General features: G+C 35.5%; 1 protein-coding gene across 5 annotated transcripts in view; it reads left to right on the top strand.

Annotated features, from left to right (window-relative positions):
• Positions 1-18,913, top strand: part of LOC106619348 (uncharacterized) — a 132,495-nt gene that overhangs the window by 38,533 nt on the left and 75,049 nt on the right. For all 5 annotated transcript variants that reach the window (XM_036360155.2, XM_036360157.2, XM_036360154.2 and 2 more), the window contains one exon: positions 13,792-14,860. In XM_036360155.2, the coding sequence (XP_036216048.2) occupies positions 14,737-14,860 (124 nt within the window). In that variant the 5' untranslated portion in view covers positions 13,792-14,736. The remainder of the gene's footprint in view (positions 1-13,791; positions 14,861-18,913) is intronic.

Genomic DNA, 18,913 nt, shown 5'->3' with positions numbered 1-18,913 from the left:
CCATCCCTGCAACTCCTCTAATTTCATACGCTAACGTTCAAATTTCGCTTTTTTCACTGCTTTTGAGCTCTTCGAAATTTTTCGTTTTCGATATCTAGCAAGTAAATCAACCGATTTCGACCCGGTTTGCGGCAAACGATGTGTTTCTTCAAGGTTTAGAACTGATTAGTTTTTGGTGTCGATCGGTCAAGTCGTTTGGAAAAAATTCGAAAAAAACGATTTTTCAAAATTTTTATTTTTGAGATTTCTCGAAATCTACGGGTCCGATTGGGTCCAAACTTACACGAAATTCAAGTGCAATGAAACCCTTTGCCGTTTAGTTTATTCAAATCGGTTGAGCAGTTTAATAGTTATAAGAGGGTCACATACATCCACACACACACACATACATCCACACATACATACAGACATACGGACATCATCGTAGAAATGTTCGGGGAAGCTTCCTCGACCCTCAGAACGTCGAGATCTGTTGAGAACTCGATTTTTGCAAAATGGGGTGAAACCAATATCTTCCCGATTTTTAGAAAATTTTCCATTTTCTTAGCGGGAAGTTAAAAATACTTATAAAATGTACAAACACTATCTTTATGTCTAACTCTTACTTAATTTATAACAAAAGTATAGTAAAACAATATAAATCGTTAACTTCGGGGCACCGTAGCTATAATACCCTTCACAAAGGGAAATTTTTCTATGCAAGAATGGGACTTTGATCGGTCAGTTCTTATGATCCAATATCGATGGTTCCGACAAATAAGCAGCTTCTTAAGGAGAAAAGGGCCAGTGCAAAATTTTAGATCGTTTAATAAAACTGAAGGACTAGTTCGCGTATATGCAGACGGACATTTATATATATTTCGTAGGGTCTCCGACGTATCCTTCTGTGAGAACAAACTTAGTATACTTTGTTCTGAGTATAAATATGTGGAATTGCTTGTCTTTCATAAATTAATGGTAAAGGGTCGTATAGATACTTATAGCTATCAGCTAGTTAGAAAATCTTCAATTGCCTTCTCAAGAGGTGGAAATTCTTTATATAACTATATTTAAAGATATTGATTTTTTAGAAAACTTTAATTCTACTAAAGTCATTAACAACTTACATATATGTATAGAATGAACCTCCAACATTCTTCATGTGAACATTTTTTCACCGTACAATTCCCTTGTTGCCTGAGGTCACTGCAGATTAAACGTGCTGGCAAATTACACAAATAACATTAAGTGGCAAATTTCCATTAGACATTGTGTCGACTGCCGACTTGAAGTGATCAGGGACTCTCAGGGAGCACATTCGTTCAGTCTTTAGATGTCGTTTGCTTTCAGCAGCTTGGTAGAAAAATCAATAGCGTATGTTATTGATGGGACACAGGAGTGAAATGGAATGGCTCAGTAGTTGGTAATTGAGTGAATGAAGACGAGCTGATTTGAGCAGTATTAAAGTACCGTAAAATTTGCCACAATAGGCTACATGAAGTAATTGACAGCGAAATAATCAAAATGAGATAAAAAGGGCAGGCCAATGTTGACATCTGACCGAAAGTGATTCCTTTGGAAACTGCTAACTTACACACACATAAATTTAAGTCCATACTTAGCATGTTACAATAGGCACGTGTGTATCGTGTCGTAAGTTATCCTTGTACGAGTATATATATACATTATACAAATATATATATATACCATATATGTTAATACAAGTTGAGTTAAAACCACTTATATCTGAGTTAATGAAAAACTATCGATAATTCAAGTTTTCGATAAGTATTTTTCATGTTATGCATTCCCAGTTTCAAAATATTAAAACATATTTAACATTTACACATTTTTATTGGAAATATTCAAAACAATTTAACTGCATATTGCCGATCGGAAGAAAAATACTTGTTTTCTTGTTGCTATTTAGGTATCATTACGAGCATTAGCTACAGGCCTCAGCCGATATTAATAAGGGCTGCCATAGCATCGTGGGCATTAAGCCAAAATCGGGGAGTAGGACATGACATAACATGAAGAAAAACGTATGAAAATCAAAGTGTACAAGCTGCTTGTAAAATTAACGCTGCCCTACCTTTCACTTCAACTTAGCTTTCGCTTTTATAGTGGCATTTAGGTCTTTTTATTTTTTTCTTTGTGTACCAAACGCAGTTTTTGTATTTGTTCTTGCTAAGTTGCTAAGGCAGGAAGTCATTTTGTGTGAGTCCTGTGCTAATGCATTGTTGTCTGCAAACATATAAGAGTACACATGAGCATTAAAGACATATGAAAGCGTAAGTAGCTGAAGCCATCAAAAATATACAAACAAACAATTCCATAATACATAAAAGCTTATTATTTGTACAACTCTTATACCCCGCACATGAGGCCGGCTTGGGATCTGCCCGCTTTTGACGCCCGCTTCTCCAACGCCCACAATTACATACCTTTAACGCCTCTTGTCTGCCAGACATCCTTTTCGCTTCTCTTTTTCAATAAATTTTTGTCTTTACGTCGGCTGCAACAAATGAGTATTACCACGTCAAGACTAAGTAGCTAGTATGCATGGGTATAGACGACGTATACGTAACATAAAAAGTAGAAAGATATGTTTGCATCTATAAAAAAAATAGATAATGGTAGGCAAATGGTGATTATGGCAACTGACATGTGTAATTAAGACACAATGATCGTCATGAAAGTATACATATGCTCTCAAGTATTTATCTACTGAATGTGCGTGCGTGTGCTCAACTGCATGCGTAGTCTTCATATGGGTCGAGGTGGTACCGCCGAATGCTTTCTTTGACACGTTTGCTTTCACTTGTAGCTTGTATGTATGTGTTAGTAGGTGTACACAAAACACTTGTAAATTATTTGTAGTCAGCTCTCCTTGCTGCTGTCGCGTCGCAAATTACAGAGCGCAGATTACTATTATTGCTGCACGTAAATGTGATTTGAGTGCTATTAAAGTAGATTAAGAGGAATGAAAATAATTTGCGGATATGCGGATTTGCACAAGATTATCCTCTTATATTTACTTCATATTTATTTTCAAATGAAGTGACAAAATACGTCATTTGAATTTGCGGTTCTATTTTAGTTTTCTATAAAATAAAACTAATATACGAGTATGTCGCAATAATCTGTCTCTTTGTAACTTTGACTTTCAGAAAATATGCGTCTAATCTAATTTTTAATTTGGATTTTCATTTTATTAGTTAGCTAAAAGCTTTACTTGCAGTATGAGGAATTATGAATGGATGAGGAATGTTCTCCATTTGTCACTGAGCGTTGCTTGTTATAATTATCACTTCATGATTTAATATACATGTTTATAGCTGATAAAGTTATTCTTCCGGTACTCAGCACAATTATTTAATTTCATCGCATACACATGTGTAGCATGTAGTTTTATTTAGCCCAATAACTTGGTAAGTCATGCTATTCTAATTAAGACTTTCAAAGTTTACACCATTGCATTGGCCACATTCAGGTGCTTCATTAAATCACAAAAACTTGCAGGTTTAAGTTTTCGACTACCTTGCACCTTCGAAGCAACTTTCGCTTAAAATTCAACGTTAACTTTGTACTGAAGTTGTGTCTGCAGTGCTATTGTTCCCTTCGCTGCCTTTATTGGCGGATGTTTAGAGAGTGCTGTTATAAGCTTTGTTTACGAAACAAAAAGAAGCCAACGCGCCAAAGTTTGTCTTTTCATTGAAGTCTCATAAACGCATTTACGTCAGAGTCAACTTTGAGTACGTACAGCATCAGCTGCTGCAAATTACAAAATTTATTCATAACAGACACAAGCAGAAAAAAAAAACAAAAAAGCTTTATGTGTACCATAGATTGATGGAGTGGTGTGTGGCAAGTACCTTTAGCCCAGCTGTTGTCGCAATTAACCTGTTGTCACTACTTACTTACTAAGTGAAAATATGCCTTTGTGTGAGTGAGTGCCACAGTGTGTGTGTGTGTACATGCTGAAAGTCATCAATATTTGGCTTGTCAGCTGAAATTCAATTTTGGCTCCTCAATACCGCAGTCTGCCAACATGACAATAGTTGCATTTTTTGTCGGCATAAAATTGTACTTTTTGCCCAGATTGCGTAATTTTGTAAAAGTTGTTGATGAGTTTATGCCACACTCATGTGCTACTTGTTATACTTTTTGGTCTATGTGAAAAAGCGAAATCATCCACTGAGTCATTTTAAAAACTTTTATTTTAAATCGAGGACAAAATTTGTTTCATTTCCTTGCAAAAAATCTGTCATAACGTATACCAATTTGCACGTCCGTCACAATACTGTATTTTATTCACCATAGCAACTTGACATGTCAGTGGGTAAAATATATTCGTTGTGCAAAAAAGTCATTTACTAAATGATGACGAGTGTACTAATGCTGGTGTGTCCAGGTTTGAGTTCAGAAAATTAATTTAATAAATATATTAGGTAAGGTCAAGTTTGCTTCTATTGCTGATACTCAGGAAGAGCTATTACACATTCTTTTGTGAAGCTAGATAAAAAGGTCCTGTAGTTGGATATTAAACCGAATCTATCAGAAATCTGTTTCTTTTTTCTTCTTTCGCTAGTGTATCTGAATTTATAAAAGCAGGAGATCTGAGGTGTTTTAGTCTTGATCTGGCAATGATGGGACAATGAAGAAGTGGTTGACATGATTAGATCTCGTCTTCTTCCAAGCGATTTTTACAACTGGCATGCAATAAAATTCTTAGTCTTACGGTGTGAACCCCGACCTGATAGTAGCCCCTATGAACCTCTACAACTAGGGCAGGGGGAACCTTACAGAGAAAGAAGAGCTACCATTTTTAACTTTGATGTATGTATTACGGGAATCATGGTGATTGCCTAAACTTCGATAAGTTTTAAGTAATTATTTTCTAGTTGATGGATTTTTCGAGAGTTACGACTACAAAATTGCGCTGAGCGCTCGTTTAGTTTGTCATATATTTTGTTATATTTATGAGGATGTTGAAATGAGTAGATAAATATCCTACTTCCTTTCTTCAAAACGTATGAATTAGCCTAACTTGACAATTGCAATATTTAGTTTTGAATACTGGTGTAAGAAATTACAAACTCACACGTAGGCATATCAAATCACCTTTCGCTTCGTGTTTCCCACTTGGTATTTATGTAGACCACTTTTCTAAGCTTTAACATGTGCCAGATATATCTAATATTTTTTTGCTGCTTTAAGCAAACTACATTGCTAATGCACTTCACTGGCAAACAAAAATAAAAACAAAGTTGCCAAGGCCTCTTCATCTTCCTAGCTCCCACTTGTGGCTATTCCCCTCTACCTCAAAAACTAGTTGCTGTGTATAATGTGCTTTACGCTTTTCAAATTCAACAGAAAATTGGTAGGTTTTGCGGCGAAAGCAAAGTTTTTGAGAGGCAACATTTAAAACTTGTGCGCCTTTATGGAGAGCAAATGCATGAGAATGGAGAATGTGGGCCAAAGTTCGGTTGATTGGCCTGTTCACTTACCAAGTTTTCGTTTTTGTGCATGTATGTGGGTCCTGTGTGGCTTAGATTCTTTTGACGAGTCTGCAATATTTTGCAGTTTACGGGCTGTTTCCATTGCTGCCGCTGCTGCAGTATATGCATTCAGATGCTTACCTTACTTAGTCTGTTAAGCTGTTGTTTGTTCATTGGTCTGTTAGAAGCTTCCGTTGGTTTTCGGCTTTTCACTTTAATCGCTGTGAAAGGTTTGTTGATCACTTTGCTATAAAACTAAGTGACAGTCTAATATTTTCTTCTTGCTAAACTATCCACCATTTTATAATTATTTAAAATCATGCCGCAAAAAAAAATATATATATATCTGAGTGTTTACTAATGTGGTCCAGCCTATGGTTCGAGTTACTCAAGAACCGGTAATAGATAATATATTATATAACGTTTTTTCATTTTAGCCACATTAAAGTAAAAAATATTTAATAATCCAGTAAAAGCTTTGAATTATGCAAATTTCTTACTCTCGTTATATATTGGACGACTTCCCTACATATTTTTGACTTTATACCGTACATAGTCTCATCTAGCATAAATCAGTCCAAATGTGAGTGGACATGAGTCTTTTCCTTTCTTCAAGATATCTTAAACAAAGTAAGGTAACCCTATACGATTTCATAAATTTATACAATGCCAAAAAGGAGGACTTTCTGACTTATTTTATATTGTAATTTGATAGAGTCTTGATTAACAAATTATTTTATTCCAAAAAAGTATATACTTTAAACCTTCTTTTTATGAAAATCTCTATTTTCAACTCAAGTATTTTTGTTCCACTGCCAGCTTTAAATGTACAGTAACTCAACGACTTGTAATAAAATGTTTCAGTACGCCAACTGTCCGTGTTCTACAACCTGTTCGTTGGTAGGCAGGTGTGTTTGAAAGCTATAAACACACATATGTGGATATTTACATACCTACGAGTATGTTCAGCAGAAAATGTGCGTGATGTAAGCACCCGCTGGAAGCGACTTAATGCAATTTGGCAGATTAAATGATGTGACCTGAATGCGATTTTATAATTGACGGAGAATGGGTGAAAAGTAGCGTAGAAAGAAGCTACGTAGAGAGGGAGATAAGAATTATATGTAATGTAAGCTGTAAAAAGGGATACAAGAATTGGACGAGAAATATTAAATGTGAGGGGATCAAAATATATTATGCAGAGTTTTATGGGGCTTAAGAAAATTCTTTAAGCTTGTGTGTGCAAGCCTTAAACATAATTTCTTTAGATGTGTACTTTTTGAGACCAGATGCGCGGTATTTTTGTGGTGTGTATCAAAGTATATTTCTGAGGTATCTGAAATTTTCCTTTGGCGCTGAAGGTTGCCCTGAATTTGGCCGAACTTAATAGGTATGCACAGCAGGTAAAAGCACAAAGCAAAAGGTCTAACAGAAATCTATTTATCCACTTTTTTACGTTCAGTTTATTATCCTGTGAGCATTAAAAACAGACTTTGTTGTTGTCAGTAGTCTGTAATTTGAGGATAAATTTGCTACGGTTAACTTTTGTTTCATTACTGCTACCTGTTAAGCAAGTAATTCTACTTTTTTTGATTTTTAGTTAGCTTGAAATTTTCTTTGATGTTGAATTAACTTGAAAACCGTTGAACACAAGTTAAAAAAAAGCATTTTTGTAAACGTTGCCGAAACGCAAACAGAAAATATTGAAAACCCAACGATAGCTAGAACTGTGGCTGAGTTTACCGAAAACTTTGTAAAAATGCAAAATGTGTTATTAACAGACCAGCAAAATCAGTATTGCTGACATGTAGTTATAACAAAAGTGTAATGTGGCAAAAAGTAGGGAGTAAATTCAAAAGTGCAGATAGGTGGGGAGTGTCTGGAAATGAAATCAGTATTCTTTGGATTAACAAAACTTATTTGAAACAAATTAGAAGCAGCCATGTTTTGATTCTTAAATAGTAGGCATTTCTGCATGTATTCCACAGTAGTTAGTTAAAGCCTCTTTGGATGAACTTAAGTAAATGTTAAAAGAAATTCGAGGTAGAATTTTTACATAATACCATATTTTCTTTGTACATAACTACCACTTATGGTATAATGAATTTGAAGCAATATTATTTGTTTTTACCCTCGAAACTCCAGCACATACCAAACATATATCCTTTGGAATTCCATAATATATAATTTAATCGTTCAGCGCTTTTTATGCGCTACAATTATTATAATAATACACTGGCAGCGACTGCTAGTGTTGCACTCGGAGCTACAGACAGGAGCTTCAAGATACTTTTCTGGGTCATGGTACAAACATCCCTATCATTATTTTACTAGTGTGCAACTCTTTTCTTATTGCAAGTTTATATTTGATATAGCATGTTTTGAATTAAAATTCAAAAGTATCATAAACTCCGGTATTTAATGGGAATCGGAATTCAATTTAAAACAGTTCTGAGTTTGTTGCAAATAAACAACAATCGAACGGCCTTCTTATACAACAAATATTATTTCGGAAAGAATTATTGTCTTATTATCGCTTTGACCAATTTTATACCCTGATAAGGGTATATTCGGTTTGCCACGATGTTTGTAACACCCTTAAGGTAATTTCATAGACCCTATAAAGTGTATATGGTATATAAATGATCGGCGTGATGAACTAAGTCGATTTAACTGTGTCCGTCTGTATATATAGGAATTAGTCTCTCAGTTTATGAGATATCGATCTGAAATTTTGTACACGTCCTTTTCTCACCAAGAAGCTGCTCATTTGCCGGAATGGTCGATATCGGACCACTATAGTGTTTATTAGTATGGCAAACTTTTTCGTTTGATGAGATGAATGCAACTTCTTCACTAAAGTTGTCACGTTATTGCCTTAAGCAATGGTGCAATCTCCGAAGAAATTATACAGATCGGATCACTATAGCATATAACTGCCATACAAACTGACCGCTCAAAGGTCTTGTCAAAATTATTTTGTATTTGTGAAAGGTAGCTTTCGTTTTTTCTTGTTTTTACTTAATATTATCATTCAGTGCTCTTACAATGATCATAAACTCTTGCCGCCGAGTACTCCATTTCATGCCTCAGCGCATCAATTTAACGAGTCGCCCTTCAAAGTTATAACTCAGTTCTAAACAATTTGCCTTATTTCCGTTCCGGGCTACTTATTGCTGTTCTACTCTACTCTAGGTTTCTTAACTTAGCATTTTTCTCCCTCATCGATTTGGCTTTCTGGCCCATCGATTGCAGTTGTTTGCATTTGTGAGCGAAGTTCGTTTAAGGAAATTCAAAGATAAGCAAAGTACAAACAGTACATATTGTATATCCACCTAATAGCTCCGTAGTACGTTGTAATAACACTAGAAGTAGTTTAGAAACCGAAAACTTAACGAACTTGAAAGGCATACCAAACACACATAAGAATTACACAACTCCTTTCAGCATCGTCAAGTTTGCGAAGCAAAGTCCAGCAATTGCTTCCTTTCGCTTTTTTACTTCGTTTACTGGCATCGAGGTTTGCTCATTTTACTTCTTTTTAAACTTCGTGTAGTAGTTAAGTGAGGGTTTGAAAAGTAGTTCTTCTATTGAATCTTTTATTTGTTTTCATTTAAAATTTCTTGCACTTCGCTTAAAAAATAATTTCATTGTTTATGTTGATGATTTGTTTTCCCTCTTAAAACTATTTTTCGACAATTAATTCTAATAGTGGATACAAAGTAAGCTTAAATAATGGCATGCTGATTGCGAAACAAAATTCCTGTAAGTAAGCCTTACCTTAATGAAAACAACTCTATATAGCATTGTGCAGAGTTTTCTTTTTCACAGTTTAAGAACTTTAAATTTCATCGTAATAATGCAACAAAAAGTGTAAGCTCCTGTAAAGGACAAGTGGAATTGACTACAGACATTATGCATGTTTTGTTTGTCATTTGCTCCAATGGTTACGTAATAAACAACAGCTGTTTGGGCAGAAGGGCAACAACAGCAGCAAAAACCACCTTAAGAAAGGCAGCGCCAAAAGCAATAAACTCGGTTACAGCCTTGTTGTTGCAGTTGTTGTCAGCAGCCAACGTACCAACAACATTAAAATTGCAACAGGAAATAAGTAAACAAGCGTCAAATAGCAAACAAGTACGAAAGATGTCCTGCAGGAGCCGAAGGAGTTGAGAAAATATATGGGCAAAGATAAAGATAGTAGCAAGAAGGCCCTCGCTGAAAATGAATGCAACACAGACTGCAGTTAAATAACATTGCTGTCACCGCAGCATAAGAAGGAGGAATTCAGACAACATAGCGAAATTGCAAAAAGTGAAAAGTGAGTTTAATGTGAGCAAAATAGTAGGAAAAACAGTCCGCCGAGCACCCGAAGCGCACTCGTTCGGGGAGTGGCATTAGCAACAGCCAAACAATGGGACTTAAATAAATGAAACATTCGGCCAAAATGACAGTTTTCTGTGGCAAATGCTGAACTGGTCCTGCTTGCAAGTTCGTACCGCTAACCAGAGGTGTGTTACGTTGCAAGTGCAAGGACAAGGCTCCCAAGGAGTGCGAATGAGTAGAGCGTAAGTGCAGCGCAACCAGCCTTCATAAAAGCTAAGCAGCAGGTAACAAATCTTAAAATAGTCGAAACTAGGCTGCAGTGTAAGAACAGGGAACGACAAGGTCGGGTTGCAGCGACAGCGAGAGAAGCCGAGAACAAACGCCTTAAGGGGTTGCATTTTCTTGTGAGGCACAATGTCACGGTAAAGGCACAATGTTTGCGAAGATCGGAAGAATGGCGAAGGGCAGGAGAACTAACTACGAAAAGCGTTGCTGACAATTTCAGCTTCAGTGCTGCGGGCGCTAAGTCTTCAGCTGGTTGGCACTGCTTGACTTTGTAGCGCAGCGCTTGGTATATTTATATTCTTCTGTGCGCTACCTCATACAGCTGTTTTGTTACATTTCGGTTCTGATTTGCATACGTCAGAGGATTGTCTGCATGGCTGACTGAATTGTTGACTAGCCGGCGGATTGACAATAACTCTTGATTTCCTTTGGTGAAATTATGAAATCTTATTTTGCGCTTATGGTTAAATCTTTGGAAATGAAATAAACTCAAGTGGATTTACATTTGCAAAGTTCGCCATGTTTAGCAGTAAAATCGCATAGAAGCTGGAAATTGATTGTTATTGTGGCGCTTTTGGGAATCTATTTTGGCTGCCAAATGAACTGCTGAACTTCAAGTTATACTTATGCAAATGAAGAAATTGAACAGAATGGCTGCTTTATTTGTTTGTAAAGGAAAACATATTATGGAGCTCTACTTTATAATCATATTCACTAAAAACTTGTGCTTTTCATCATCTGCTTTCGAATTGTACTTCTTACATTAAGAAGAAATGCTTTGGTTTCTGTTTGGTTAAATTTGATGATACGCTGAACGTAAAATGCTAAATATAACTGATTTAAACTTTCAGATGGTTTCGCTAAATCATTAATAATTGTATATCTTCTGACGTTTAAACTTAACTTCGACAGAGTTAGAACAATGTAAATAAATATGTTTGCGCGCTATATCATTTTCTCTTCCGTTCTCTTCAATAACTCAAATGTAAGCTTCGAAAACGACATCAATATGCTACCTGCAGTATTCAACAAGGACATCATCACTTAAGTATGGGGGTAAAGTCAATTCTCCGCCGTCGCCGTCGCTAGTGATATGATTATCATTTGTAAAATCCATACCTCGATTTGAGATGCTTCAATATTGCTGTGAATCACGGCCGTCATCACATTTCCATGCTATGTCTACACTACAATTACTACAAGTACAAAGCACCAGTTGAAGCTTACCACCATTGTCATTTTCATCATTAACACTCCGGCTACAGAGCGGCAGCACTTGACAGCTGCATTAGCCAGCCCATTGTCAGTCGAGTTAGATTTTGCCATTGTTCTTGCCTCCTTCGTATGCTGTTGGCTATGTATTGCCTTCATTCGATTCTCTTTTTATATTCTTTCAAGGCGGCATTGTCAATTGGCTGTAATTTGTTTTTGCACTCTATATCCTATTGTTCTTGCTTACAAATCAACCGATGCTTCATCCCCGGAGTAATGTGCTGCGAACACATCGACATTCCATTGTCTGCCTCTCTGCTCTCACCTGTTTACTTGTCTGACTTTCTGGCATTATGTCAATTGCCGTTTCCTATAAGTGCGATAGCGGAGACCTGTTTGCTAAATGGTTTTGATTTTGAGTTTTAAATGCTTTTTGATTAATTGCACTTGAAAGACAGAATGGCAGTGAATAAATTCGTTGTTCCTGAAAGTAATTTGTCCCTTTTTCGACATTTTTAGTTATTTGTCGCATTCTCAGTGGGAATAACTTCGCAAAGAGGTGATATATTTCAAAAGAGATTGGAAATAGATATATTGGTATCCGTTTGCCTAATGGTGGAGCAAAAAGAAATGCTATAAAGAGTTAATATTTTATTTCAAGCATATTCTTATTAAAACTATTACATATATTTCTCGCTTTGATTCCACGTTTACAGCGAGAAAATTATTTGAGTTTAGAAAATACATAAACTTCATCTAAAATTGTTATTTTTGTACATTACAATATTTATTTTTTGTTTAACATAACTTCAATTCTTCTCAACTACCTTTTTAGTTAATTGTTTTTTTTTTTAAGTGCAAATTTTTTTTTTTTGGGTTTGTGTTGTGCACCTTCGTTAGAGAAGGCGTACGGTATTCTAAACGAGCAATTCATCGCTGCTTTAACTTTTGCTCTTGTAAAAGCACGTGCTGTTTTCTATATGTGAACACATTCTGAGGCATTATAGCGTAGTTATCTCAGCCACTCCAGTCGTTGAACACAGTGAAATAAAAGCGAATATGTTGCAATTCAATTCACATAAAAATCCATTCAGGTGGACAAATGGCTGTTGCACTCGAGAAATATCCGAAAGCGTTACATGTGTAGCTGCATGCATATGTGTATGCTAACCATTTCATGCTTGGCAGCCTAAACGAGATTTTTATTGCTCTGCTTCAGTGAATTTGCACAATAATCTTAAATTTTTTATCTGCCCAATTATTTGACTGTCTATTCTATTTCAATGGAAAAATGATTGCAATCGATGATTTTTGCGATAAGATCTTGTATATATTTGTATAAATGTAAATTTTTTTATTAATCGACTCTCTTCATATAAATAGTAAATCACACTGAGAACATCAAGCTTAGGCAGAAACTTACATTTATATATTTTGAGTCACATGACCTTACATTATATCTATGGTTGTTCAAATGCGACTCTGCGTATCCGTTAATGGCAAGTCGCGTTAGAATAACACAGCTCAACGATTTTGTTGTGATAAATAAAGTGCAATACACACAAAAACTCACCAATACTACGCAATATCGTTATACTTTCACATATGCCATGTTACTTATCTTATTCCCAGCCACTAAGCACCGCGTATCGCATTCCCTGCATATCCCAAGAGCCGAATTTGTCTGCGTTCATGGATTTGCTTTCCATCAGCGGATCATTTACTCAAAGCTTCCACTGCTTAGGAATTTGTGCAGCTACAAAAAGCAATTGGAAACGTTCATGCATATCCGCAGCTTTTGCTCTCGATATTTAATAGTAACCAAAGCCTCGCGAATATCCGCCAAATACCCTTTCGATACACTGAAACGAATAAGCATCATGATTCTTAGCTATACACATGCGCTTCATGTATACTAGCAGCGTATATGCAAATATATTTATTTTCTCTTTGCCACTGCTGGCACTAAAAGTCGTGGGGGTGTGCAAAAATATTATGAGCATTAGATTTTGCTCATACTTTCGTTTTTTCCATTAAAATTCAAGTTTTAGTAGACTCTTGTGTAGCCCGCATATCCTGTTGATCCTTTGGATACAGACAGGAAGTTAAATTTAATGGAAGCGGATATTAGCATGGCATAGTTTTTGTTTTTGAAAGCACTGAAAAAGACCAAACTAATTTCATATATGTTAAATTTTTACAATGTTCTCATACATCCATATTCTTTATATAAAGTGTTGCGAAGTATCAGTAATTGTAATCAGTTGATTTATGGCAGGAGTAACGTGTCTTGGTATGCAGCTTTCATGGAGTTTTTAGCCGGCGGATTCTAGTATCTTAAGCCCCAACTGCTAGCGTAAATCTTTGAACAGTGTTGTTGCATTTTTTTTTGTCATCGTATATAGTAGAGGTGTATAATGCAAGCTCAAATATTTGTGTATCTTTTCCAGTTGATTTACTATTTTCATTCGTACTCTCTTTGCAGTGTTGCAGGCGCTCTCCCGACTTCCACTTGATATCAACACGTAAAAAACTGCATAAACACAAATCTGTTGCGGTGCTGCACTGAAATTGCATTTGGAATTACAAAAATTCGACAAAGCCTAACAAAGAGAATTAATCGAGGAGAAGAAAATTTGGTTCCTAATGCATAAAACGGCAGGAAACGTAAAATCGAGATTAACACTTAAAAGGAATCGCTAGCACACTGAAAGCACCGAAAAATCGAAAAGGCTCTAGGAAGTCAGAAATGCACCTTAGCAAAAGCAAAAGCAAACAGGCAACGGTAGATAGAGGAGAGCAAGAATAAATACAACGCAGTCAAGTGTAATTTTTTCACAGCAAAAAGTCAATAGAATAAGCACATATCTATGCGATAGTAACGGTTGTTATACTAAAAGGAAAATAAATCCGAATGGCATATAAAGCGTACGACATTGAAGTCAGTGAAATGTGAAAGAGCTAGTGACGTCAGTAGGCAGCGGCGAGCGAAGAAAAGAAGAGCGCAATCTGGAAGTGTAGCAAATGCGGTTGCAATGGATCCAGTGCAAAACTAGTTTTAAAGAAGTGTGACAGCACGTCACAACTCCGTTGTAATAGAAAAAGTTTCGAAGCAATTTTCTTCATTTTTAATTTTTCTGCCTGTGGCTTCCCAACAAAGTGTGGACTACATATATTTGTTGCAGTTTCAAAGTGAAAATTGAAAAGGAAGTATTTGCGTCAAGCAACCAATGCGAATTAGTAGAAAGCGATATCGGGTATAAGAGTTTATGGAATTGACAGCTAATGTATTATGGTGCGTACTTTTATTTACTAGTGGCAACAAAGCGTAAAATTGGCCTATCACTCGATATATAGCGTGGACTAGCAAAGCAAAGCGCTGGGTTTTTTTGAAAAGTGTAAATATTTGAAAAAAAGTAAATATATTATAATGGAAGTGAGTAAAGTTTATAAACCGTGCGTTCAGGCTCTTCGGTTGGCAAGCAATCGTGCAACAGTACAATCAACGTGGCGCAAGATGTTGCTATTTATTGGCATATTTTTCTTTATACCAGGTATGTGTAGTCATACTTACATTCAATATGTTTATTACAATTAAGAAGTTATATCTACTCGCAAGTCAGAAAATATCCTTTTTTGTACGTATATTTTGAATAGGCCATTTATTTAATTAATAAATAAATATCATGCACAGTTACAAAATTGTATATACTTTAAAAATCAGAGATTTAGTGTGAAAAATTTTAGTTTCCCTTGATCCCATAGCCGTCATCCAGAAGGACCTCCCAAAAAGGTGTCTGGTAGCTAGATTTATCTGCTTAAAATATTCTCAGATCAATAAACTAAAACAAATGATCGAAGGACAAGTAAAAATATTAATTTTGTTTAAAAATATACGCTTCAGAATGATTTGAAAATCGAAATTATTATTAAAAACTTATTCTTTCAATAATTACCTGACAAATATATGTAAGAAAGTTGTAAGAAAGCTTCAAGAATATATCCAGCCGTATCGGACTTTTTTTTAATTTAAATTTTATATAACTTGCCTTTCTAGAGAGTCTTTAATCATTTCTTGTTTTTTCACGTAATATAAAATACTTTCCCACATTATTGAAGCACATATAACAACTTGTTTCAACCCTTTTCAGATATATTCATGTCCATGGTGTCTGGTTAGCTTGTAGAGTGTGTAATGTTTCGATTTTCAATATTGTGATCACGTCGCGTGTCTGGCTTAGTGGAAATACCCCTGTATTTGGTTGTCACCCAAAAGCCTCAAAGGACACACATACATACATGGAAGTTGTTGTTATTGTTTTTATACTCCCAATTGTTCTTTTTATTACCCTCACTTTTATAAGAGTAGCTAATGTTACCTAACTCCTTTGATTTTATGCTGACCAATCAACTTTGAGGTTGTACTTTTCATATTTGATGACCAATGGGATATTTTATGGCGGAGCGCAGAGTAGAATGCGAAACAAGTTTTCACCGGCTCATTCATATATGCGTTTTGGTAGCATGCAACACCCGTGATTAGCTGCGCCTGTACATATTACCTACAGTCCAGGTTGAAACAAAAAAAAACAACAATAATTTTAACCTGAGTTCTGCACAGCAGCGTTGCCGGTAACATTTTGGTAGCCAGTGTGAGGAGCCATCGGCTAAGCGCGCGAACTCAGGAAGTCGAACATATCCTGCGCACTGTGCAACACCGCCGCTTAGGAAGTGCTCGACATTGCGTTTTCAACGCTCGAGCTCCCGTCAATGTAGCTATATATAAGTGTGCGTAATCACGATAAAACTGTCAACAGAATACTAATTAGATTTTGGCTGGCTTTTTTGTGAAAACGTAAAGGGCATATTAGAATGCTGTATGCCGCAAAATTCGCTACGCGTGTAGTGCTCGTGAAAATTGCCTGGCTGTCGGTCAAAAACCTTTGGATTTTTATTTATGTGAGTGCGTGGACACCTATAAATATGTGTATAAGTGTAGCTTGTTATGCAAACTGTGTTTGAATGCATTGTGATTATTTGATTAATATGTTCACGAGCACACCCAGTTGCATGTAGATTTCTATTAAAAATTTTCACCTTTGAAAAATAATTGAACGAAAAGCTGGTTTGAATTTAAAGCGTTGATGAGGTCGTTTGAATCTTGGTTGAAGGGGTGAACAGTATGAATTGCAAATTATTCACATGTTATTTATGTTAAGGATGAGTCTAGCTGGATTTATAATTTTATATACAGTAGCACATTAAAATATAAGCATAATCTGAGTTGCTCTGAGCCTGCCATCTTGCGAACACCGACTATGTTTTAGTTTAATGCCTCTAGTTCTTCCTGCGCAGGTGAATTTTCTTTACAGAATTAAAAAAAATTCAAAAGCCGCCTTTTTATATGCCAATAATTTTATTATTTAAAGTACATAAATACGTATATGTTGATTACCCAAACTTATGAAAGTATGCACACACACATGCATCTACATACAAATAAAACAAAAGCAATCCTTAAGGCAATCCGTAAGCTGTTACATACCAAACACGATATGTAAATATCACCTGCCTTATGCTATGCCTTCCACTAACACTAATTTTTCAATTCTTTTGCCGCTGTCCGACACGGCGTATACGTGTCATGAGTTATGCCGATTTGGCGTGACAGTGCAATGTGGTTTGTGTTCGTACATGTTAGTTAACAGCACAACACCAACAATTATAGTAGCGGCAACCAAATGCCTTGTGAAATGTCAAAATAAATACAAATATAGATGGCATAAATAAACGGTGCTTTGGTGATTTGTGAGTTCAACCAATAACCACAACAAAATAAAAAAAATTAATGAAAATAAAACAGCGAATTTTATGTTTACTGAAGCGTAAAAATAAATACGAGTTTTTTATTTAAATAATGCTTTAACATTTTTTATGGGCGTTTACCTAAAAGGTAATTTTTTTTTAAATGTACTATGCAAATAAATGCGGTTTATATTATCGGAGTCAAGACATAATTAACTAAATTGTTTATAAAAATTAAATAATTAAATATTTAAATTGTCTATATATACACGTTTTTTATCTGATCTATCATGAGGGCTTGACTATTGCATCTAAAGAATGTGTCGAGTCTGTAGTTTTCTCTACAAGATTTGGCCTTTTGGGTTCGTTTTCGTTTGCTTCTCAAATTTAATTTTACATTTCATGAATTTTTATTTTATTATACTTTTAAAATATTATCGTAATTTATTAGAATGAATAATATTAGTAATAATAAGTTATAAAGTATAGATCGATATCAATGCAATTTTTTTCCTTCCTTGTTAGAATATTTTGTTGAAATATTCAAATAATTATTATTAAATAAGTAAATTTATCCAAATAAAGTTCATATTAAGCACTGTAATCAAATTGTTGGCTTTGACGGTGCCATTATAGAGCTCTAATAATTGCAGCTCCAGGCGAATGTTTTTAATTTCATTCTGTATTGAACTTTAATTTCATAGAAGTGCCTACACAGTGAAAACATTTGCCTGCCTGTAATAATTTGCATGCATAAGCAAGAAAGCTTTGGGCGCTCAACTGAATTTAAATGCTTATAATCGTAAATACTTAATTTCCAAACTTGCAAGCTAATATGAGCATTTAATTTTAAAATTATGCTATTTATGTATTCACTATTGATACACGCTTCGTTGAAATTTTATGAACGTGTGACACGCACACATCCGCATATTATACATATGTACGTATATATAATCGTAGCGAAGGTAGCACAACAATAATTTGTATGGGCAATTCAATGCGTGGATAACGGTGAGTGCATTCGCACATTAAACATTTCATCGGTACTTTACACTTTCGCACACATTAAAGCGTTAATCGTCCAAAAGTACACTACATTTTGCATATAATTTCACAAACCAGCACAGTTGTGGGTGTTTGGCGGCGCGCTGTCTAGTAGCTTGCGGCTGGCGGCTGCCGGTTGGCGGTTTGTCCTTTGCGTGGAGGCATACCTTTTTAAAACACACTTTGTGGCTGTGAAATTATATTGTGGTCACGATATAAATTCTCGATTTCAGGTAACCGCAAAAAAAAGGCAAACACTCACATACTGTGCGCAATCAAAGAGCAAATGCAACGCAACCACAGAACTCAACAAAAGCCAATAACGCTACAAGTCACACGTGCTTGCATATACCTATGTATAATTATCCACTAGTGCGGTTTTGTTGCATAATAGGCAAAATATCATAGCCAATAGAGAAGTAAAGAGTGGAAATGAAATGATAGGCATAGGAACGAGGCATTTGTTCATAGTTTTATACAATAAGAAAATGCTGAGGCATACAGAAAATACTTAGATGATACCATATACAGGGTCTACCAACAAGAACGAAGTATGTTGAAATAAAAAAAACACTCAAATTTGGTCTAAATTGTTTTTTTTTTCTTTTGTTATGCAGATAATTTTATGCCATTTATGATTTGAAAAAAATGTCGGCTGTAGTGCGTGTGTTCGAGCTCCTCGAGCGTTGCTGGTTGGTGATTGGCGTAAACCTTTGATTTAACATGCCCCTAGAGAATATAATCTAGATGCGTAT

Source organism: Bactrocera oleae, chromosome 3 (assembly GCF_042242935.1).
Source record: "Bactrocera oleae isolate idBacOlea1 chromosome 3, idBacOlea1, whole genome shotgun sequence".
Taxonomy (NCBI): Eukaryota; Metazoa; Arthropoda; class Insecta; order Diptera; family Tephritidae; genus Bactrocera; species Bactrocera oleae.
Note: the sequence above shows the minus strand (reverse complement) of the source record. Positions and strands in the feature narration are given on the sequence as shown.